The sequence below is a fragment of the Felis catus genome, chromosome D2, assembly GCF_018350175.1.
Source record: "Felis catus isolate Fca126 chromosome D2, F.catus_Fca126_mat1.0, whole genome shotgun sequence".
Taxonomy (NCBI): Eukaryota; Metazoa; Chordata; class Mammalia; order Carnivora; family Felidae; genus Felis; species Felis catus.
This window is the reverse complement of record NC_058378.1, coordinates 32,214,048-32,237,034: the sequence shown is the minus strand read 5'-3', so window position 1 is coordinate 32,237,034 and position 22,987 is coordinate 32,214,048. Positions and strand designations below refer to the sequence as shown.

The 22,987-nt window shown below is 56.0% G+C and overlaps 1 protein-coding gene across 8 annotated transcripts in view; it reads right to left on the bottom strand.

Annotated features, from left to right (window-relative positions):
• The window catches only part of CDH23 (cadherin related 23), a 417,627-nt gene that overhangs the window by 345,486 nt on the left and 49,154 nt on the right, over positions 1–22,987 (bottom strand). For all 8 annotated transcript variants that reach the window (XM_023240529.2, XM_023240536.2, XM_023240532.2 and 5 more), the window contains exons 2-3: positions 22,627–22,698; positions 15,263–15,340 (exon numbers count right to left, since the gene is read on the bottom strand). In XM_023240529.2, the coding sequence (XP_023096297.2) occupies positions 15,263–15,340; positions 22,627–22,693 (145 nt within the window). In that variant the 5' untranslated portion in view covers positions 22,694–22,698. The remainder of the gene's footprint in view (positions 1–15,262; positions 15,341–22,626; positions 22,699–22,987) is intronic.

Sequence of the window (22,987 nt, the reverse complement as noted above, 5' to 3'; positions counted from 1 at the left end):
GGGCAAGTTCATTGTTCTTTCTGAGCCTCAGTTTCCTCATCAGCTACATAGAGACATAAATGCCTACCTGATGGGTGACCATGAAGGTTGGATGCAATAACATGTACAAGGTACCTGGAACCTCATAGGTGCTCAATAAACAGAAGCCATTGTTACTACCATCACTATTATCCCGAGGCAGCAGAGCACACGGCGTAAGAGGCTAGTGGCTGGTGCCATACCACTCAAGTTCAAATACCATCTCCACCCCCGCTCACCAGCTCTATGATCTTGGGCAACTGTCTCCCCGTTTCCCCTTCTATAAAGCGGCAATGATAACAACAGCACCTTCCCCACAGGGTCGTTATAAGGATTAGAAGAGCTTACAGCAATCACTGATACAGAGTTAAGTATTGCATGCATTGGTTGAGTGAAATATTCTGGTGAGGCCTCCTAAGAGGCCTTCCTCACAAAGAAGCGGCCAATGCAAGAAACCCCAGCAGCCCTCGGTTTTGATATGTTGATGGCAGGACGCTGGCCAGCTGAAGCAAAGGGGCAGGGGATGAGGAACTCACCAGAAGAACTTCAGGCAAAACAGAGCAGTTCTAACATAAAGATGACTGTGACCTCAAGGGTCCTGGCTCTTGGACACCCTGGGGACTTTACTCCCACTGGTGCTTGGTCACGAGAGAGTCAACATCCTGGTTTATGGGCAGGAAAACACTGAGCAGAGCTGGCTGGTAAGAAAATGCGAACTTCCTTCACCTTTGGTCCTGTTTTCCCTGCCACTCGCCCACCTCCTCCAGAGCCAGAGAGGGGAAGCTGAGAAAGGGACCCTCCCAAGGGTGAGAAATAGGGGTAGAAGAGAGGGAGAATAATCCCATCCTCATTGCTCAATATTCTTTTAATAGCATCAGACTGGACAGAAAATAACTAGAAAGGCAAAGGCAATTCTTGCCAACTGGATGAGGGCAGGCTGAGGTTAACCAGCCTTGGTGATGTGCCAGGCTCTGTGCTGGGCAAATGTCACACGTCATATGTCACAGCCCATATGTCATCCCTCCAAATGAGGGCACCAGGCTGGAGCAGGGACAGCACCCTGGGGCTCCCAGGCAGGCTGTCTGCTTGATGTGGCCCCTGGTCTAATTCCAGAACGCAGCCTCCTTATTGCCACTTCTCAAATAGGCTCAGATATTTCTATTTCTGGAGCTCAAAAGCAATGTCACCTTTCTCCTGGCCACGTTTCTAGTCAATAAAGTAGGTAATCCAAGTTGTAAAATATACGTTCTCCTCCCCCACCCTTGCCCCCCATGACTCGATGAAGCTATTTTCATTTTTTTTTAATGTTTATTTCTTTTGAGAGAGAGAGAGAAAGAGAGAGAGCAAGTCAGAGACGCAGAGAGAGCAGATAGGAGAGGGAGACACAGAATCTGAAGCAGGCTCCAGGCTCTGAGCTGTCAGCACAGAGCCCGACGCTGGGCTGGAACTCACAAACCTGCAAGATCATGACCTGAGGCGAAATCCAACGCTTAACTGACTGAGCCCCCCGGGCATCCCTTAGCTATTTTCATTTTAGATGGACAGAAATGCAGCTGGTAAATATTTTGATTTTCCTAAATTGGCATTTAGGAAAAGGAGAGGCGTTCACTCTCAGATCTGAGGTTCTCTAAGATGGGAAGTCTTCTAGTTTCCTGCGTCCAAAGAGTGAGGCAGGGACTGGGCCAGGCTCAGGAGGTCCTCAGACTGTCAACATTGCTTTCAGAAAGCACCTGTGCAGGGCACCTGGGTGGCTCAGTCGGTTAAGCGTCCGACTTCGACTCAGGTCATGATCTCATGGCTCTTGAGTTCGAGTCCCACATCGGGCTCTGTGCTGACAGCTCAGAGCCTGGAGTCTGCTTCGGATTCTGTGTCTCCCTCTGTCTCTGCCCCTCCCGTGTTCATGCTCTGTCTCTCTCAAAAATAAATAAACATTAACAAATTTTAAAAAAGAAAAAGAAAACACCTGTGCATGCAGGGACAGGTGAGGCTCCCCAGGTGGGACAGGAGTCACGATCCCCACCACTGAGCACCTGGGGGGTGGGGGGCACGCCCTGTGCTCACCGCACCCAGTACCCCCCTCAACAACCACGACAGCTTTGCAAAGTATGCAGGACCAGCCCCATGTTACAGATGAGAAAACTGAGGCTCCCAGAGGTGAAGGATCTACTCGAGGCTTTGGCGCACTTGGGGCAGAGCCAGGGCTCAGGGCTCCTTCCTCCACGGCTCACAGGTCCTCACACCATACCGAGAGTCCTCCGCCTACAGCTGGCGACTGATGGCTTGGGTGCGGACTGTGAGGACAGCGGATTCGGTGGCTTCAGAAGCCACCCGCGCCCCCCTCCCCACCTCCTTCTCTGCTCAGGCCCTAAAACACCTGCCCCTTCCACCAGATCACAGCCCCTTGGGCAGGACTCCCTCAAAGCAGGTGGTAGTGGGGGGCACCTGAGAAGGGAAGCAGGTCCCTTCTCCTTAATTGACTGTAAATTGCCCCAGAGCTTTTAATGGAGGCCGTCAGGAGTAATTACCTCGGCTGCCCTGCGGCCACTCTGTGTAAACACCGAAGGCGGGGCTGGGGGCACTGGGAATCTGCATCTCGGCTCTCCTGCGCCTCCCACCTGGGCCCCTCTCAGTTCCCAAGTCCGTGCCCCCCGAGGAGGAGCCACAGCTGAGGTGTGGAGAGCACAGGTGACGTCCCAGGCAGGGGCCCTGCAACGCAGGCAGGCGGGTGAGGGGCGGTTCCGGGGAGCCCAGCTCCACGTCCACGGGCAGCCGCCCCTGGGGCTGCAGGTCCGGCAGGGCAGACTCAGGAGCCAATTCCAGGGGCCGGGAAGCAACATGGCGAGGGTGGCGGTCTCACAGTGGGGTTTCCAGAACAGCAGCACAATCACCTAAGAATATGTGTAAGATGCAAACTCTCGGGTCCCATCCCCACCGACGCGTAGAATCAGAAACTCAGAGATGTGGCCGGCAATCACGTGCTAACAAGCCCTCCAGGGGGTTCTGAATTGCTGGGGAAAGGGAAAGAACGCTAGGAGAGGCCTGCTCTGCTCAGTGTACAAGATGGGGAAACTGAGGCCCGAAGAGCTGAGGGCGTTTATGTAAGATCACACAGCTGAAAATGGAGCCAAGTGCACCCCGGGTGGTCAGACCATCGGCTTCAAACCTTGGCACTGACATTTCAAGGTAGGGCACTAACTTTTCCTCACCTGTGAAGAGGGGACAGCAGTGGTCCCACTGGGTAGTCCAGGGGGTCAGATGCCAAGGAACCTGGCACAGGCTCATCCAAGCACTGTTATCGTACTCTGAGGCCCGTGATGGGACAGGGCACAGAGAAGGGCGAGATCTGAGATATGGACCGTGTTACAAATAATAGAACGTCAGCACTCACCCCTAGCCCCGCCCAGGGCACTGACTACTCACTATTATTGTGTACCCCTGCTGTAGGGGAGTCCCTGCCACCTGAGCTCTCCTGTCCCTGAGCTGTGCCATGTGTCTCCCTTCCGGTTCCTCTGGGCACCTACCTGCCCCTCAGAAAAGGCTTTCCTGATCTAAGGCTGTCGAAGCCTAGGGGTGAATGTGCTCTTGTCCCGGGACAGATGCGGAAATCATTACACATAGGAGGAGTCCCATCCGTGGCCATTGCCCATGCCAGGTTCCAAAGGGGACACCAAGAAAGGAAGGCCAGCCCTGTCTGGCTACTGCACCTTCCAGGCAACCTCACCTAACAAGGCCCTAAGACGTGGTCCTTGCTCTCAAAGAGTTTCCAACTTGGTCTATTCCCTGGCTCCAGCCCAGAATACTGAGTTACTGCAGGGCTGGCTGATTAGGACCAATACCCAGGGTGACCAGAGTTGACCTGAGTGGCCGGGACGCCACAAGGGGCTTTGCGCTCCCCGGCCTCGTGCCCTCGTGTGTCAACGCTGAGCAAGGCTGGGCCCACGAGGACACCTCCCCAGTGGTGCACTGAGTCCCCGGACGAAAGATCCACTTTGATCTTCCAGGGAATCTGCCAACCTGCGGAGGTGGTACCCCCGGCAGTGAGGCTGGGCTGCCCCCCGGGGGTGACAACCTACCAGACATCAAGGAGATCTGTCTGCAGGCTCCAATGCACTCGCCTCCATTCTACCGGGCCCGTGTGAGGAGCCTGGAGCCAGAGGCCACACGGGGACCCAGCAGGCGGGCACCCATGCCGTCACCCCACACCCTGGGGCAGCACGTGATGGACAAGGTGGGAGGGACAATGACCTGCTTGCAAAGAGGGCGAGCAGGGTGCCTGGGCCCCACTGGCACCACTCGCCAAGGGAGCGGAGACAAACACCACCTCCCTGCCCGTCAGGGTGAGTTATCCCCAACATAGGGTTTCTCTAGAGAGCTCATAAAGCAGCTGATGCGGCGAAGCAGGTCTACACTCAATAATCCCTCCATCTCACTCCAGTCGGACGCCGGCATATTCATCGTGAATTATCCTTTCCGAAGGCCAAATCAATCCTAGGAAGCGCCGAGGCCCCTGCTGCAGGGAAGGAGGTCCTCGTGCAGCACTGTGACACCGGGGGTGGGGACAGGGAGGCGGACCACGCACGCCCTCTCCCTCGCCCCAGGGCAGGGGGCCCCTGCATCCACCGGGATACACAGGCAGGGTGCGGAAGTGAAAGACCGACCAGAGAGGGTGAGTGAGGAGCCCACAGCAGCCGTGGGGATGGCAGAGTCTCCTCTTCGCCTACTCTCATCCACTCACCCACGGAGGGTCAAGTGTCGCTGACGGAGGGAGAAAGACCTAGGTTTGAATGCGGCTCTGCAACTCTTTTTCAAATATTTATTTTGAGGGAGAGAGGGCGAGAGAGAATGTGCGCACGAGCGAGCGAGCGAGCGAGCAGGGGTGGGGCAGAGAGAGGGAGGGAGAGAGAAAATCCCGAGCAGTCTCCGTGCTGTCAGCGCAGAGCCCGGATGCTGGGCTTAATCTCACGAGGGGGGGCGGGATCACGACCTAAGCGGAAATCAAGAGTGAGACGCTTAACCGGCTGAGCCACCCTGGGCGCACAAACCCGGCTCTTTAACTTCATGACCATGAGCCTTGGGCAGGTGACAACCTAAGCCGCGGGTTCCTCGTGTGTCAAATGGGCTTAATGCCCGCCCCCTTCATGGGGCGCTGTGAGGACTAAATGAGCAAGGCCTGCAAAACCTTTGTGCAGCAAAGACAGGAGGGTGACCAGGAGGGAGAAGGTGGGCAAAATCTGTCCTGAGTCAGAGGGCTGGCCACAGGAGGTAGGGTCTCCGGAATCACTCGGGGGCAGGCCTCTGTCTGCAGGCCTGGGCAGCTGTCAGAAGAAGTCAGGCTGACGCCAGGAGCTGGGCAGACCAGAACGAATAGGGGGCAACAGTAGGAGGCAGACATCCCATCAGCAGGAGGGTGGCACTCATGGCCTGAGTCGAAACCAAGAGTCAGACGCTTAACTGACAGAGCCACCCAGGTGCCCCTCTTCCCCAGTCATTTTTTAGCAATAGACCCAACTCTGTGTCGTGTGCCTGGCAAGGATTAGCATCTGTTGAGTAATGCCAGGAAGAGAGGCCTGGACAGGGAAACGGACTTGCCTAAGCTCATTCGAATGCACGAGCAGAGCCCGCCTGGGACCCAGGCTCCGGCCCCAGTCCTAGGCCTGCGTGCCCAGACCGAGCCATGCTGGCCACTCTCCTCTCCCTGAAGCCCTTGTACCTTCACCCTATGTGGACCCTTGACCACTGAGACCTGTTCCTGGGTGACAGACTGAGGAAAGGCCCACATAATCCTGAGAGGTAGCACAGTGGGGGATCAAGCGTGGACGTCGGACGGTGAACTCTTAGGGTGCAAATCCTGACTTGGTTGTGGGAGCCTGGCTAGCTTGCCTGACCTCCCTGAGTCTATACCCTGGGGGTCATGATAGGACAAACTTCCCATCACTGCTGCAAGGAGTCAACGAGACCACGCAGGTGACCTAACTAGTTAAGACACAAGTACTAAATATTATTATTTCTATTTTAACCACAACGACCTATTTCTGCTGTCCAAGAAACAACACAAACTGCTTTTTCCACGGCTGGTCAGCCTGTTCTATCACCTCCTGAAATGCCTCTCCTCTGGCTTCAGCCTCTTAAAACCCTTACCGCCACCTTTGCTATAAAGCCTTCTCTGTCCCTGAGTCCAGAATGAATTCTTTCCCACTCTGAGCGTTGGCAGCATCTGTAGCTCCTGCCTTCCGCTTGCCTGGGGCGGACCAGGCACTGGTCGTCGGCCCCCTCCTCCACTCCAAATGGGGGCTCCTTCAAAGCAATGACCCACACACAGAATCCCAAAGTTGTGGTTAAGTACACAGGCTTGGGGTCAGGCAAGTTCAAGCCCAATCTCCAGCCTAGATAAGCTGTGTGATCCTGTGCGGGTTGCTTATCCTTCACTAGCCCCTGCCCCCTCATCTGTAAGATGGGGTTACACAGCCCACCTTCTGGGGTTGCTATAAGGATTCGATGAGTCACATGTGTGAAGAGCTTATCTGGACACAGCGTAGTTAAAGACAGTTGCCATTTCGCCAGCTATCTTGAATGTGCATGTCCCTACCCTACCCCCTAGCACAGCCCGGTACAGGTGCCCAGGGCAGGCCATTAACAGCCTGCCCACACGACAGGTGGGCACATCGTCATTATCGTTAGTGTTATTATGGCAACATCCAAACCACCCGGCCCACCCCACCTATGTGTTGTGGTACAGTCCGTCTGTAGCTGCCACGGGCCCCAGATGTGACCAGGCAGGGGTCTCGCCGGAGTGGCTGCAGATCACAAGGTTCCCCACAAGGGCACACCCTTGGAGGGCCTAGGCTGCCTTGGAGAAAGACAGAGAGGAGGCAAGGCCACAGAAGCAGCCAGCCCCTTCCAGAGATCCTGTGATCATCCCCGGCTCCTAGAAGGAATAGTAAAATCCTTGCGCTGAGGTTACCAAGAACCCAGGGCCCTGGGCTCCTCGGTCCCAGGATCTGATCATCTGGACAGACAGTGGGTCACCTCCTTCCCTCCAAAATCTCACACCACACCCTCCTCCAATGGCAGCAGCCCCAGGGAGCCTCTGGACCACCTCACATTCCCTCCTGAAGCACCCTACCCCAGACCGAGGCAGCTGCGAGGCCCCTGCAGCCCCTTCTCCAAACCTCAAGTCCCACGCTCACAGCTCACCAACGTGGGAGGGTGCCCCTTCGTCCCCAGGCCCACGGGGGCCAGGTGCCTGCCGGGCAGAGCCCCCCGGAGCCCCTTCTGCAGCCCATGTGTGGAATCAGCACAGGCTTCCGGCTGGAACCCAACAGTAATTCTCTGGGGCCCTTGGGCAAGCTCCCCACCTTAGGCCTCAGTTTCCCCATCCGGAAAGGGGGAGTGTTTGACTAAGACAGCGGCCATTGAGCTGCCCTGCAGGAGGCCCTAGTTGTTCATCACAGGCCTTCAGAGGTCCTTTGGGCGTGGGGGTGAAAGTGAAGGTGAGGAATACAGGCTGCTACGGCTCCCCACTGTCTACCTGTGGCCCTAACTTCACCCACAGATAATTATTTGCCCTCAGCATTTATTCTCATCTAACACGCTGTGTATTTTCTGTGCTGTTAGGAGCTACCGGGCTCCGCAGCCTCCACGCGGGTGGTTGGCACAAAGGCCCACACCACCCTCTGAGCACATGCTCCACTGATGTCTGGGAGCCCCTCACTGGCCTCCCCACGTCACCCCGCTGAGGCTTTGCCTCCAGCCCTTGCCAGGGAACTGCTCTGGGGGACCATGACCCCCTCTCCTGCATGTCAGTCCGAAGGAACCCTTTGGTTAAGAGAAAAAAAAGAGAAAACATTCTCACTCGGTGATGTCTTCATCCTCTCCTGAGAGGGGAGTTCTTCCCTTTGCAGAAAGGGGGAGGGGCACAGGACCAGGGACAGCTCCCTCCAGGACCCTAGGTACAGAGAATGGGCCCAGGGAAGGCCAAAACACCTCCCGGATTCCCCTCTTACCCAGGCCTGTCCACGGCTGCTCCGGAGCCCCGTGCCCGGAGCTCTGGCCCTCCCTGAACGGCTGCTGCCGGCACTCACACCAGCTCCCTGCCTGGTAGGGGACTCCCTGCGGGGAGCCATCCAAGCTCTCGCAGGCTCCCCGCTCCTCCGTCTACTGAGACGGCTAACGTGGGGTCGGCCCACCTGGAAACTGTTCTCCCCGGGTCCAGACGGAACAGCTGGGCACTGATGGAGTTTGCAGGAAAATTAATCAGCGCCGACTGGCCGCGGTGCCAGGCGCTGCCTGGGCCCGATCCGTCCTAATGAATCCCGAGCTCCCGCCTTAATGACTCCAGACAAGACTAATTTAGTTGCGCAGGTGATTAGCGTGGCCATTAGCACCTGAATTGTGACTCAGGATGCTTTTGGCGGTAGTGAGGGGTCTGCCGGGGGCGGGGGCTGGGGGCTGGGGGCTGGGGGGGGGGAGGCCTGGCTCCACGGGCACTGACCTTGGCGACATATGGAGGGTCCAGGAGCCAAGGGGAGGGGGCTCAACAAGACATCCAGCATCCACGGGCCCTCCTGCTTTCATTCGCCCCCCCCCCCCCATACTCGTTCGGTGTCTGCCGAGACTCCCTCTGTAGGGGGCGCCGTGCTTGGCGCAGAGCACATGCAGACTCAGCTTGCCCAGCTATGAAATGGAGACGGTGCCGCCTCTCGGCGACTCACTGTGAGGCCTGTAGGAGGCCAGGCATTGAGAACCCTTCACAGAGGCCCTGGCAGGAGGCTGGCAGTCAAGAAATGCTCGCTCATATTACCACTCTACAATCTTCTATTATACATAAATGCTAAAATGCTAATTAATTGGAATGTCGATATTAATAAAAGGAGTGAGCAAAAATGAGCAGCTGCTGAGGAGTTACACACCAACAACCCGGCTAGAACTCGCTCAGAGCTTGCACAGGGGCGAATACAAAGCAGAGGGAGGGTGGGGGCCTCAGAGCAGGTGACATCTGAGCTACGCCTTGAAAGATGAGTAGGAATTCACGAGGCAGGAAGGGGAAAGAGCCTTCCCTGCCGAGGGACCAGCATGGCAAAGGTGTGGGGAGACAGAGGTGAGGTATTGGGGTGTTGAGAGGGTCCCCGTGACTAGAGATCAGGGTGTGAGTGGCAGGTGACAGGCCGTGATGAAGAGTTCTCCCTCCTCCCTCTAGGCACCTGGGAGGCTCGGGGCTGGCAGTGTCTAGAACCGGGATGGAAGGAAGGACGGTTGGTGCCCAGCCCCAAGGGACACTGTCCCCCTCCAGGGGCTCAGGAGCCAAGGCAGGTGGACTAGATGTCCTCCGCCCCTCACAGAGCCCCTCGGTCAGCTTGGTGGCTCCACACCAGACCTCCCGCTGCTGCTCCTGTGACTCTCTGCGGGTCCCTGGCAAACACACCATATGCAGCCCCGGCAGGCAGCTGGGGTGATCAAAACACGACCCCTGGCACGGCGTGGGCCTCGTCATTCACAAGCACAGGCACGTACGGCGTCCGTGCCATCTGGGGCACGTGCTCTCCCGGGCCCACTTCCTGGGCAGCCATCCCCGTCATCACCGACAGCTCGCTCCTGACACCCTCGGGAGCGGAGCGCCTGGCCTGAGACCGCAGGAAGGAGGGTGCACAGGCACGGAGCCAGTGGGAACATACCCCACGTGCCCATACGCTCCAGACCTCACTCCTTCCCCAAGACACCCCGGGCCCCAGGCACAAGCCAGGGCCGGAGCTGGGCCCTGGGGACACAAAGATGGTCCGGGCCACCTGGGCGCATTCGCAGTGCAAGAGGGGAGGCAGATGAGAACTGAGCCACACTAGCACTGTGACAGGGACCAACAGAGAGGAAAGTAAGCAAAGGAAGCAGCACTCGAACCCTGCCTGGAGAAGGTTTCTCCCTGCCTGGAGAAACCCAGGAAGGTCACACGGAGGAGGCAGCCATCAGAACGGACTTGACCGACCAGCGGAGGCTCGCCACCTTCCAGGCAGCAGGAGCGGCAAGTGCGAGGCTGAGGTAGGAACCCGCCTCTCACGCTCACGGAACCGCAGGGAGGCCAGTGTGGCTGGAGGGGAGCAAGCATGGGGGAGCGGAGGAGACCAGGTCTGACACGTAGCCAGACAGCCGACAGCCTTCGTGCCACGCCCATTGCAAGTGGGGCGGGGGACTTGAGCACACCTCATGACAGGCTCTGTCTCAGGACCCCTGACCGCTCGGCTGCGGGGGTGAGAGAAGGCTTCAGCGGGGTGAGGGGGCAGGGAGACCACTGCGGCCATCAGGAAGCTGCTAGAGAATCCAGGTCTGCACCGCGGTGGCGGGAGCAGAAGGGGCGAGAAGCGAGAAGATTCTGGAAAGCTTTTGAAGATGGCGCCAACAGGATTTGCCGACGAATCGATGAATCGGAAGTGAGGTGAGGGAGAGAGGGAAGAGACAGGACCGACCCCGAGTTTTTGGCCTGGGCAACTGGTGTTTGAGGCAGGTGGTGCAGCTGCAACTGAGCCGGGCAAGGCTGCAGGGCAAGCAGGGCCTGGGGGAAGGGCAGGAGTCCAGCCTGGATGCACAGAGGCTGAGAGCCCCGCAGACACCCAAGTAGAAATGCTGAGCACAGAGGCGGACACACAAGTCTGGAACGTCCTCCGCAAGGAGGCCCGGGAAGGAGGTAGCAGCCTCCGACTTGTCAGCACACGACAGGACCTGAAGCCGCGAGACCAGAGTTGATGGCCACGGGGCTAGAACACGGACGGGGAAGGCACACAGGAGCTGGGCCTGGGGCCCTGCAACACTCAGGGGTGCGGGAGGTGTGGAGAAGCCGGCAAACGGAGCTGAGAAGGCACAGCCAGAGAGCCAATGCCCTGGAAGAGAAAAAGACCGACTGCCAGAAGGCCACAGGTCTGAGAATTAAGGACTGGCTTCAGCCACCGGGAGGTCGTCGGTGACCTTGACGTGGGCCATACTGGTGAGTGTCTGGAGTGGAGTCGGGACGTCACCTGGAGACAGCACCCAGGAAGTGTCCCTCCCTCGGATGCCGGTGCCACGCGGTCATTTACTGCTGACAGCCAAGGCCACGGTGTGGGCGATGCCACCAGCCCGACCGGGCACCGAGTCCTTGATCTGCCCTTGCTCTGCCCCTCCCCGGCCAGCTCAGCTGCCAATGATGGACGTTCGTGTCTGGAGTAAGACACACAGGGACAAGGGGGCCCTGAATGTTAACAGGCAGGGCTCCGTAATGACTTCATTTTGCTCCTGTCTTCTCCGGCTGGGAGATGGTCCTCAAAGAGAACATCAGGCAGAGGGAATTGGAACCAGAGATGGGTGAGGAGATAGAGTGACACGACGCGTAGCCTCTGCGAGGGATCTGGGGCGGCTGGGCTGTGCCCTCCCCCTCCGCTCCCCAGCACACGGCTGCTGGCCCGCCGGCCGAAACCGAGGCGACGGCATAAAGAATGGAAAGGCTCGGAAGGTTTGGGGTGAATCTAAGACCCAATCTCTAGCTCAGGAGAGAACATTTGCAGAAACCACACACTAACAGCCCGCAGCCAACTCTACCTCCGGAATCTTAAGAGGAATTTGGAAAACACATTAGTTAACACACTTTGTACTCTACCTTGAGCAGTCAACAAACGTAGTTTTTATGATTGTATACATTATACATATACAGTATATCATATATTATTATTATCATTATTCTGTAAGGCTCCAGTGGTCTGAATTAGGCTCAATGGGTGGGAGTTCCAGGGACAGATTTCATATTCCTATTAGGAAGGATTTTTCATTCCCAGAACCGTCCCATAGCACAAAAACGAACTGTCTTCCGGGATCATGAGCTCCCCACCGTCGGGCATTGAGCAGAAGCCAGATAATCAGCACCCAGGCTGGAAGTTGGTCTGCCCACAGCTCTGACCTCCTGCCGCTTTCAGACTGCCTTGGGCTCTGCCTCCAGCCATCGATAGTGACCATCCCTAGACCCAGCTCCTCTGTGCACCTGTCTGTCCCCTCCACAGCCCATGGCGGGCAGGACAGCTCAACCAGTCATCTCCAGGCCGCACACAGGCTCCCCGTTCACTAACAAACCATTCCAGGCATGGAATCCAGAGAGGGGTCCATTCCATCCCCATTTTATGGGCTGGAACATTGAGGTTCAGAAAGCAAAGGGCCAGTGAGAACCAAGCCTCCAAGCCAAGTCTCTAGGCCACCCCATTCCACATGGCAAGCAAAGGGCCAGCCCCTTGGACAAACTGTTTCAACCCTCACCCTCGCCCTGGCCTCTGCTGGTCTGAGGCCTGCACCCCGCCACATCCATGTGAGTCCACACCAACCTCTGAATGGCCCAGGGCCACACAGGTGACAGCACACAGTGGACACCTCCAGGCCTGTTATCTGGGGGCCTGGCTATACACTGGGCCGGCAGGGCCGCCCAAGATGGGCCCAATGCCCTCTCATTGGTGAGATAGGAGCCAAGGCCCAGAGAGGGGCAGTGCTGTGCCCAAGGCCACACAGTGAAGAACAAAAACTAAGTTCATGACTCTCAGGCCAGAGTTTGCTGTCCCATGCCGATGCAACACGAAGGGGGGAAGCCAGGAAGGTGTGGGCCAACTCAGCACCAGCGCCTGCCCGGAGAGACGAACAGAGCTGTCTTCAGCTCACTGAGCCCTCTCTCGTTCCTTAGGTCCCCTAGAGCCAGGGATCAATCCCCACGGCACCAGATCGACGGCCCTGCTGTGACTGCCAAGCGCAGGCTTAATGGGGCCATGTCCTAGGAGTTGCTCCCGGAAGCCGATCGATGCTTAGCATTTGCAGAACGCGTTTGCGGAACCGGAGCCAAAAGTAACTAGAGCAGGGCCTGCGGGAGGGCTCGCTGGGAGTGGGGGCATCCAGCCTGGGGCTTATCACCATCAGCACTGGCCAAGCAATACCCACTCCACCCCACCACGTTCCCTGCACCACAGTCCTCTGAGAAGGCCACACTCGGGGCTGAGCAGGGTCACAGATAGGGTGACGCAGCCAGCACCGCTCACCTGAGGGCCGCCTTCGCCTCTCCCCGCCAGCAGCCCTGTCAGTTAATGGCTGGCCCCGCCTCTGCCTCCATGGTCCCCCCTGTCCCAGATATAGTCCCTCCACCACAGAGCAATCCCTGGGAGGCTGAGGTTAGCACAGACACTTCTAGGGGCGCCTGGGTGGCTCCGTCGGTTGAGCATCCGACTTCGGCTCAGGTCACGATCTTGAGGTTCTTGAGTTCGAGCCCCGTGTCGGGCTCTGTGCTGACAGCTCGGAGCCCGGAGCCTGCTTCGGATTCTGCATCTCCCTCTCTCTCTGCCCCTCCCCTGCTTACACACACTCTCTCTCTCTCTCTCTCAAAAATAAATAAACATTAAAAAATGTTAAAAAATAAAAAGAACTGACACTTGTAAAAATCAGCTGTAGGAAACAGTATGTGAAGGAACAGAAAGGGAGTCTTTTGGGACTCTGCTCAAGGGCCACCACCTCCCCAAAACCTCTCCGGCTTCCTCCTGCCTCTGCTCTGTCCCCAGAAGAACACACCTTCCTCCTTCAAGGCCCACTGGAACTTAACCGGACATCCAACCCGGCCCCCATCACCCCAACATCGACTTCTTTATCTTTCTGTCGGATTCCTCTCCGGGTGCATGGCAGTTAGGCCCGGCACAGAAGGTGCACCCCTCTATAGCTGATGGACTGATGGGTGAACCGGGAGAGACTCTATTGATGACAAAGGCTGCTAATGTTCATTCATTTCCCAAATCACATATACTAGGCAGCTAGTCTCCTACCTCCACTCCAGCCCCATGCGAGGCCTGGGTTTGGGGAGAACCCCCAGATGAATCCAGAAGCCCACGCACATGGCCTGAAGCTCAGCAGCATCCCGGGAGACTTCTAGGTTCCCTCTCCACCACCCCCCCCCCACCAGGAGTTAAGCTAAGCCTGACGAAGAGGCAGACAGAGAGGCGGGCAGCCTCCTTCTCGGAGGAGCCTTTAAGCACCTACACCCACAAATCCAGCCTTGCAGCACTGATCCAAGGGAGGCTGTGAATCACCAAAGGAGTTGCAACTTTCCCCAGGGCCCCCCCCCCCACCCCATGGGTCCTAGAAAGGAGCAATTGGACTGTGGGGACAATCCCCACAACAGTCAGAAACACCTGCTATACTCCGCAGCCACCTGCAAAAAAGCTTCCACCAGGAAGGATGGAAGGAAAGGTCTCTCCAGGGGTTGCCTTCCTGGTCGCACAAGCAGGGGAGAGGCCGGGGCCTGCTGAGGCTCCCCTCGTCAAGCAGAGATGTCTATGAAGAATTTTGCATCTTCTCTATCACACATCTACCTTTGGTTTTATGTAAGAGAGTGTTTAAAATGACCTCTGCGTTAAATGCCTTCACACCCCTCCCCCCTCTCCATGCCATCTTGCTTCATTTCCAAGGACAAGCGACGCTCCAGAAAGAAGCACCACACCAGCCCTGAGCCCCGCCCGCAGACCCACGGAGGAGGCAGACCTGAGTTTAAGAAGCCCCAGATGAGGGGCATTTTCCCTAAGATGACACGGACAAGAATGAGGACAAGGGAGGGAGTGTGGGGGGAGGCAGGAGGGGCCTCTCACAGGAATGAGGGTCTTCCCATCAGTGCAGCTGCGCTTCCCGAGAACCTTCCGGTCCCCGGAGCCGAGCGAAGGCCACAGGGCTGTGTGTGCACATCTCCAGCCACAGGCATAGAGGCCAGGCCCTCAGGAAGGGGACCGTGAGGACAGAGCTGGGTAATGAGGTGACTCAAGCTGGGGTGTGAGGGATGTTTGTGATCACCTCCAAAATAGGTCATCGTTCCCCTAATGACAAAAACAGGCAGACTCATTGCGGAAAACTTGGTGATCACGGAAAAGTGCAAAAGGCTACAAAACAAACTCTGTGACAGTTGCCAACTTCAAGTTTGCCCAAGGAAGAGGAACAAGCCATCTTGTAGGACAGAAGTGGAGGAAGTCACGCATCTTGGGCTCAATGTGATAACTCCTTGGGCACTCGGAGCACCCCCGTGTGGGAAGGGACAGCCCTGGGAAGGACTGAGCGCCCCATCCCCAAGGAGAGGCCATACACACCCCCATGAGGGACACCACGGAAGAGGTTCCAAAAATTGGTAGAAGATGGCCTCAATCTCTAAGATCACCTTCGCTCGTGGGAAGGGAAGCCCACCCTATGCCACCCGGCATGCCCACCAGCCCTTGTGCCAACTCACCCACGGGCGTGTCCTCGCTGATGAGCAGGTACGTGTCAAAGAAGTGGTTGGTGAAGAAGGGCAGTCGGTTCACCTGGCCTGGAAGTCAGAGGACAAGAGTGTCAGTCAAGGACCTTATGCCATAGCTTCTGCAAGGGAGACACAGAGTAGGGGCTGCAGAGGGCACTGAGCTTGCGTCCAGTGCCATGGCCACCTTCCCAGGACCTCAGCGAGTCACTGTCCTGCTTCTGGGTAAATGGGGAATAATGCCAGTAGGGAGGTCGTACGGCGAGAGAGGCCACCAGCCCCACATGGCTAATGAGTCCTGGGACATGATGAAGCATAAAATACACACAGGATTTCAAAGGCTTTATATGAAAACATGGGTGTAAAATATCTCATTAACCTTTTATATTGAACATGGGTTGAAATGAAAATATTGTGGATATATTGGGTTAAACTTATTATTAAAGTGTGTTTCTTGGGGCGCCTGGGTGGCTCAGTTGGTTGGGCGTCCGACTTTGGCTCAGGTCATGATCTCACGGTCCGTGAGTTCGAGCCCAGCATCGGGCTCTGTGCTGACAGCTCAGAGCCTGGCGCCTGCTTCGGATTCTGTGTCTCCTCTCTCTGCCCCTCCCCTGCTCATGCTCTGTCTCTCTCTCTCAAAAATAAATAAAAACATTAAAAAAATTGTTTTTCAATAAAATGTGTTTCTTTTCTAATGCGGCTTCTAGAAAATTCCAACTCACACATGTGGCTCACGTTGTACTCCCACCAGGCAGCCTGGCTGTAGATGACATGTGAGCACACCAAGGACCAGGGCTATCCTCCTCGATGGCTACCAGCCTGGTGCTCAGAGAAGAGCGAGGACTCAGGAGCCCCAGGAGGTATTTGTCGTGTGAAGGAACGTGAGCCGACCTCATAGGATGAATGACAGCAATGCCATGTATAGAACCTTTCTCCATGCCAGCCACTACGTCCCCTCCACCAACCTTCATGGTACAGCCAGGGCTATCATATCCCCATCTTACTGCTGAGGAAAACGAGGCCTGTGGGGAATAAGCAGTAACTTGCCCAGGGTCACACAGCTAGTAAGTGGCACAGGCCTTAGGGGACCCCTGGGTGGTTGACCTTGTATCACTCTGTGATGGCCTTGGGACAAGGGCCAGGTTTGGAAGGAGTTGAGGAAGTAGTGGCATGGGCTGAGGAATTTAGTGATTCCAAAGAGCCCCCCAAACCACAAGCTCCCCACACAAGGCCTCCCCAAGGCTGGCTTTACCTGTCCCCTGAACCTCCTCTTAACAGCCTTCAGTGTGTGTGTGTGTGTGTGTGTGTGTGTGTGTGTGTGTGTGTGTGTGTATATATATATATATATATATATATATATATATATATATATATATATATTTGGTCTTTGCCCCAGTTCCTGACACAGAGCTCCAAAACTCCTTAGAATTTCCAGAGAGAGAGGAGTATCATTTATAAGGAGCCCCTTTTGAGCACAGCTGAGTTTATGCTAGTGAGGGGACTTGGTTGGGGGGTGGGGAGCCTCTAGGCAGCCCCAGGATGGGGCTGGTGGGCAGAAAGACCAACTCGTTAGTGGGGGGATCTTTTAGTCCCATCCAGACCTCTGGGGAGGGGAGGGAGCTGGAGATTGAAGAGATCTGATGAGTGCTCAGGAAGTGAACATATCCATGTGCTGGGAGGGTGGCGCACCTGGAGAGGACATGGAAGCTCCACTCTCACCCCATTCCATCTGGCTGCCCCGGAGCTGTACTCTTTATGTTAACGCAGGAAATGGAAGTAAATTGCCTCCCTGAGTCTTGTGAGTCATTCTAGCTGATAAAACCTGAGGAAGGGGGTCATAGGAAGCCCTGATTTATGGCCGGTAGGTGAGAAGCATGGGTGGCCTAGGACTCGTGACTGGCCTGTGACATGGGGGCGGTCTTGTGCGCCCGAGCCCTTAAATGTGTATGATTTGACACTAACTCCAAATAGTGTCAGACTGAGTTTCATTAAATTTTTGGACACCCAGTTGGTGTCCAGAGAATTGGTTGTTGGTATGGAAAACACCCGAGAAGTAGGCAAGTGAGGGCTCTTCCGTTTCTGCCCCTGCCAACCAGGAGGTAGGTAGCTGGTCTGTCTCGCACAGGGCTGATGTCGTGCAGCCATAAGCAGCCCCTGCTGGGTCCTTCGGGGACGTCCTTCTTTTCCCCATTTCGGCTGAGCTGGGGCTGTCTCAGGGCTGGTGCCAGGCTAGAGAACGGAGGCCAGCTCCCAGGAAGTGAGAAGGCTGGAGTCGAGGAGGAGCACCTCCCCCTCCCGCCTGAGATGCTCCTAGTGGGGAGTGGGCTCAAGTTTCTTCTTAGACATCCTTCAAGTTTCATCTTAGACATCCCTTCTTCCAGGAAGCCCTCCTTGATCACCATTACTACAAACGTGCACCCACACACACTCCTCCATCCTTTCATATCAGGAATGCAGAACCCCTCTCACACATAACAGCCTCAGAAAGAGGCCAATGGCCAAGGGCCTTGCCTTTGTTTGGAACTTCCCTGTGCTTCTTTCCAGCCACATGATCCTCCCATGCCTCAGTTTACTCAGGTGTAAAATGGCAGTAACAAGACTTACTTCAGGGCAGCCCTGAGGATTAAGTGAGATTACATACATAAAGTGCTTAGCGCCATGCCCCAGCACACAGCAAGCACTGGATAAATGGTAACTACTATTAATATTGGTATTAATAATGGAGCCACCTGCTCAGCCAGAGAGGGATGCTTTTGACCAAGAAGAGCCTTGGGCTCCAGTATGGGAAGCGGGCTGAACCCGGGTGAAGGCTCCGGGGTGGACTTGGGCTGCTGGGAGGGAAACCAGCCAAGAAAAAACACCGCGTGCAGCAGCATTGTTCATTTTTAAATTTTCTTTTACAGGACCTGCCGATAATCACCTGCTGAGTGCTCTGCACTGGCCGCCGGCAGGGCCTCAGGGGCAGATGTCTCCTGCCACCTACCAAGCAGGGCCTGGGTCCTCAGAACAGTCCTGCTGCCCCCAGAGACCCCGTGGCCCTGGGCTGCCAGTGTGGTCCCTGGGCACCAGGAGGGGGCTGACGGGGCAGGGGTGGGGAAAGGGCACACAGACAGGTGTTCTCTTAAAAACCACTCTCGGGGCGCCTGGATGGCACCGTCGGTTAAGTGTCCGACTTCGGCCAGGTCACGATCTCGCGGTCCGTGAGTTCGAGCCCCGCCTCAGGCTCTGGGCTGATGGCTCGGAGCCTGGAGCCTGTTTCTGATTCTGTGTCTCCCTCTCTCTCTGCCCCTCCCCCGTTCATGCTCTGTCTCTCTCTGTCCCAAAAATAAATAAACGTTGAAAAAAAAAAATTAAAAAAAAAAAAAAAACACTCTCAAGGCACAAAGGCTCTGTGTGAGACCTCCAGCCCAGCTGGTCCGTGAGGGGATGTACAAGGGGAGGGGACATGGGGGAGTCCCAACTTCCCGTGCCCCACACACCCCTTCCCCGTGAGTCCGCATCCACTGTTGGCTCCGCCCTGGTGGCTTCCTCCCACCTCTGCCAGCCACGCCTACTGATTGTTCTCCATACAGTAGTTGGAGGAGTCCACCAGCTTTAAATATTTCAAACACAAAAATAAACTCAAAATGGATAAAGGACCTGAATGTGCGACAGGAAACCATCGAAACCCGAGATGAGAAAGCCGGAAGAGACCTCTCTGACCTCAGCCGCAGCTATTTCTTACTCGACACATCTCCAAAGGCAAGGGAATTAAAAGCAAAAATGAACTATTGGGACCTCATCAAGATAAAAATCTTCTGCACTGCGAAGGAGACAATCAACAAAACTAAAAGGCAACCGACGGAATGGGAAAAATATTTGCAAGTGACATATCGGACAAAGGGCTAGCATCCAAAATCTATAAAGAGCTCACCAAACTCCACACCCGGAAAACAAATAATCCAGTGAAGAAAAGGGCAGAAGACATGAATAGACACTTTTCCAAACAAGACATCTAGACGGCCAACCAACACATGAACAAATGCTCAATGTCACTCCTCATCAGGGAAATACAAATCAAAACCACACTGAGATACCACCTCACGTCAGTCAGAGTGGCTAAAGTGAACAAATCAGGAGACTATAGATGCTGGCGAGGATGTGGAGAAACGGGAACCCTCTAGTACTGTTGGTAGGAATGCAGACTGATACAGCTGCTCTGGAAAACAGTGTGGAGGTTCCTCAAAAAATTAAAAATAGGTCTACCCTATGACCCAGCAATAGCACTGCTAGGAATTTACCAAGGGATACAGGAGTGCTGATGCACAGGGGCACTTGTACCCCAATGTTTATAGCATCACTCTCAACAATAGCCAAACTATGGAAAGAGCCTAAATGCCCATCAACTGACGAATGGATAAAGAAATTGTGGTTTATATACACAATGGAATACTACGTGGCAATGAGAAAGAATGAAACATGGCTTTTGTGGCAACATGGATGGAACTGGAGAGTGTTATGCTAAGTGACATAAGTTATACAGAGAAAGACGGATATCATATGTTTTCACTCCTCTGTGGATCCTGAGAAACTTAACAGAAGACCATGGGGGAGGGGAAGGAAAAACAAAGTTAGAGAGGGAGGGAGCCAAACCATAAGAGACTCTTAAAGACTGAGAACAAACTGAGGGTTGATGGGGGGTGGGAGGAAGGGGAGGGTGGGTGATGGGTATTGAGGAGGGCACCTTTTGGGATGAGCACTGGGTGTTGTATGGAAACCAATTTGACAATAAATTTCATGAGAAAAAAAAGAAAAAACAAAAAAACACCGCACAGCATCTAGCTTCTTACCACCGCAGGCCTGAGGGGAGAAGGGAGTGGGGAGGCTCACAGAAAACACACCATGCGAGCTGCCGGCCTCCACCTCCTGCCCCCCAGCAGGCCCACAGATGAAGAACACGTCGAGGCCAGAGGGAAGAAGGGGGAACAAGCTTCGGCAAAGAGAAGATGACAGGCTGACAAGAGGGTCTGACATCTGTGAGCCTGACCCATCTCTGACTACCCGGGATGGGAGGAGAGATCCACTGGGCCTGTGGGTCAGACGAAAACAAAGTGGGGAGAAGTGATGCGGGAGGGTCTGCGGGAACGAGAGGAAGGTGAGGGGTCAGGGGCAGGTGTCGGAAGGGCAGGGTGGAAGACGGTGTCCTTCAGTCCCTAAGGTCAGCCATGGCCTCACCATGCCAAAGGAACAACACTGGCCACTTCAGACAGGCACCAGGAAGGGAGGACCATACCCAGCACCTCATATACGTGCAAAGCAGACTAGTCCCCAGATGGGCTGGTTTTGCCACAGAGCTGCTGTGTGGCCCCAGGCAACTTGCTTAACTTTTCTGTTTTCTGCGCCCCATTTTCCTTCACCCAGAGAAAGATACAGCTCATAATAAAAGAGCTAACGCTTTATTTTAGCACCTAATACGTGCCAGGCGCTATTCTAAGTGCTTGACATGTGCATTAACTCGTCTGGTCATTCTGACAACTGAAGGAGGAGAGTCCTATTGTCCTTTGACTTTAGAAGGACAGAGCGACTAAGACACTTGCCCAAGGGAAGCGGTTGGAGAAGTGGGGCGGGAACCCAGGAGTCCTGGCTCTGTGCTACTCCCTCGTGCCCACTTGAGATGCACAAACCGTCTTCCACCCAGAGAGCTCAAGAGGAAACTATCCTCTGCTGAGGATACAGCCGTGCTCTTAGCACCTGTTTTATTTTTACAGACAGTGCAAGCCCGGGAGGGGCAGGCAGCAAGGGGGAGAGAGAGAATCCCAAGCAGGCTCCGCACTGTCAGCACAGAGCCCAACGCAGGGCTCAAACTCGGAAATGATGAGATCATGACCTGAACTGAAATCAAGAGTCAGACGCTTAACCGACTGAGCCACCAGGCGCCCCGATGTATTTCTTCTTAACAGCGGGGGAAGGGCATGAGTGTCCAAGGTCATAGAGCCGGCTGAGGAGAGTGTCCTGACTCTCCCACCATCCAGCAAAGCCAGAGGGTCAGAGCTGATCTCATGTGCCCCCACTGAGGTCTCCTGCAATGGCCGTGGGAGCAGTATCCTGACCCTGACTGAGGCTCAGCCACGCCCTGCTTGGCATGACCTCGGGCCAGTAACATCTCCAGGTGTCAGTTTCTCTGCAAAGGAGGTCAAGACTCGAGAGAGGGTCTGAGAGCGCCTCCAGCTCTCCCCTGAGAGTCCGTGAAACTGCGCCGTAATCCCGGGCTGCCTGGATGGAAGTGAGCTCCCCATCACAGAGGCATTCCAGCAGAGATCCTTCCAGACACAGTGGCCAGGAGAGGGGAGCTTCAAGGGACTCTCAGGCAGCCAGTGGGAGGCTGGCTTCCTCCAGCGACTCCCTAGCTCCCTGGAGTGACAGAAGGAGCTGGCCTCACTCAGGAATAAGTTTGCCCGTGTCACCAGGCAGGCCGGGCCCACAGCTCTTCCCTGGGGACACGCTGGCCCCAGGGGACACCATGCCAGCCGTGCCTGCAGTCCTAACCTTCCTTCAGTGCAGTCCAGAGCTGTTTTGCTCCTTGCCACCAGCCGTCCAGGAGCCAAGGGACAGGCAAATGCCCAGGCCTTTCCCGGCCTCCTCCGCGGCCACCAAGGCTGACGCTGATCTGGCCGCTGGGGAAGGAGGGCTGGTCCTCCCTGCCAGGGGAAAGGGCACCTCACCACCACGATTCGCTCAAGCTGTTCCTTCCTCCCGGGATTCCCTTCCTCCTGTTCCCCTACGCTAAAACTACTTCTCAGTCTTCAAAGCCCCGATTAAATGTTCCCTCTGGCTGAGTCCCTCCTGTCCCCACAGGCCCAATCAATCTTTTCTTCTGATGGGCTTCTCCAGAGCCATGTCCGTCTTCTTACCACTATACTCACCTGCCTTCTAGGTAGTAAATCCTAGCTGTGGCTTCCTCCCCCACCAGGCTCGGGGCTCCCTGAGCACAAGTCACTGCCCCATATCCCAGAACTGGGCACAGTAGACACAGCCTCACACAGTAGGTACTCAAAAGACAGCTCTGAAACCGAAGAGCACTGCAGCCACTCCCTGCATCCCAGAAGGGGTTCACGGTCACAGATGCCTCCTTCCCCTGGAGCTCACCTGTTTCTCAAGGCTCCTCCCCTTCCCCCCCCCCCCCCGGGGAGGCTGGTATTTTCAGTCCTGTGAGTGCTGCCGAAGCGACCGAGGCCCAGAGAGGGAAGTGTGTGTGCAATCACACACACAGCAAGGCGAGGTCTGCGGGCCCAGAGCAGCCGCGCACCCCCCACCCAGCCCCCTCCCGGTGCACAAACCCCACGCTGGCGGCGGCAGGAAGGGCAGAGGATCGGACTTACCCAGGCATCCGGAGATCAGCACAAACAGCCAGGCCACGAGGCAGCCGGTGGCAACGTGGCACCTCATGTCTCCTGGGGACACAAGGAAGGAGAGGTGAGAAGCCTGCCCTCCGAGCCCCTCCTACACTTGCCCACCCCTGCAGCTCCGGGGAGAATTGGCCTGGGAAGAAGGGAGGGAATCAACTCACGTGGTGGGGAGGCGGGTGTGGGAAAGAAGAGAGGGTCTGCATCGCTTGGTTTCGTATCGTCCAGGGCTGGGTATAGCTCAGCGGCCTGGGGGTGGGGGCAGGGGCAACGGTGCGTCTGCCCTCATGGGGCTGGCTGCACAGCCGAGCGAGCGAGAGAGTGAGCGAGGCTAAGC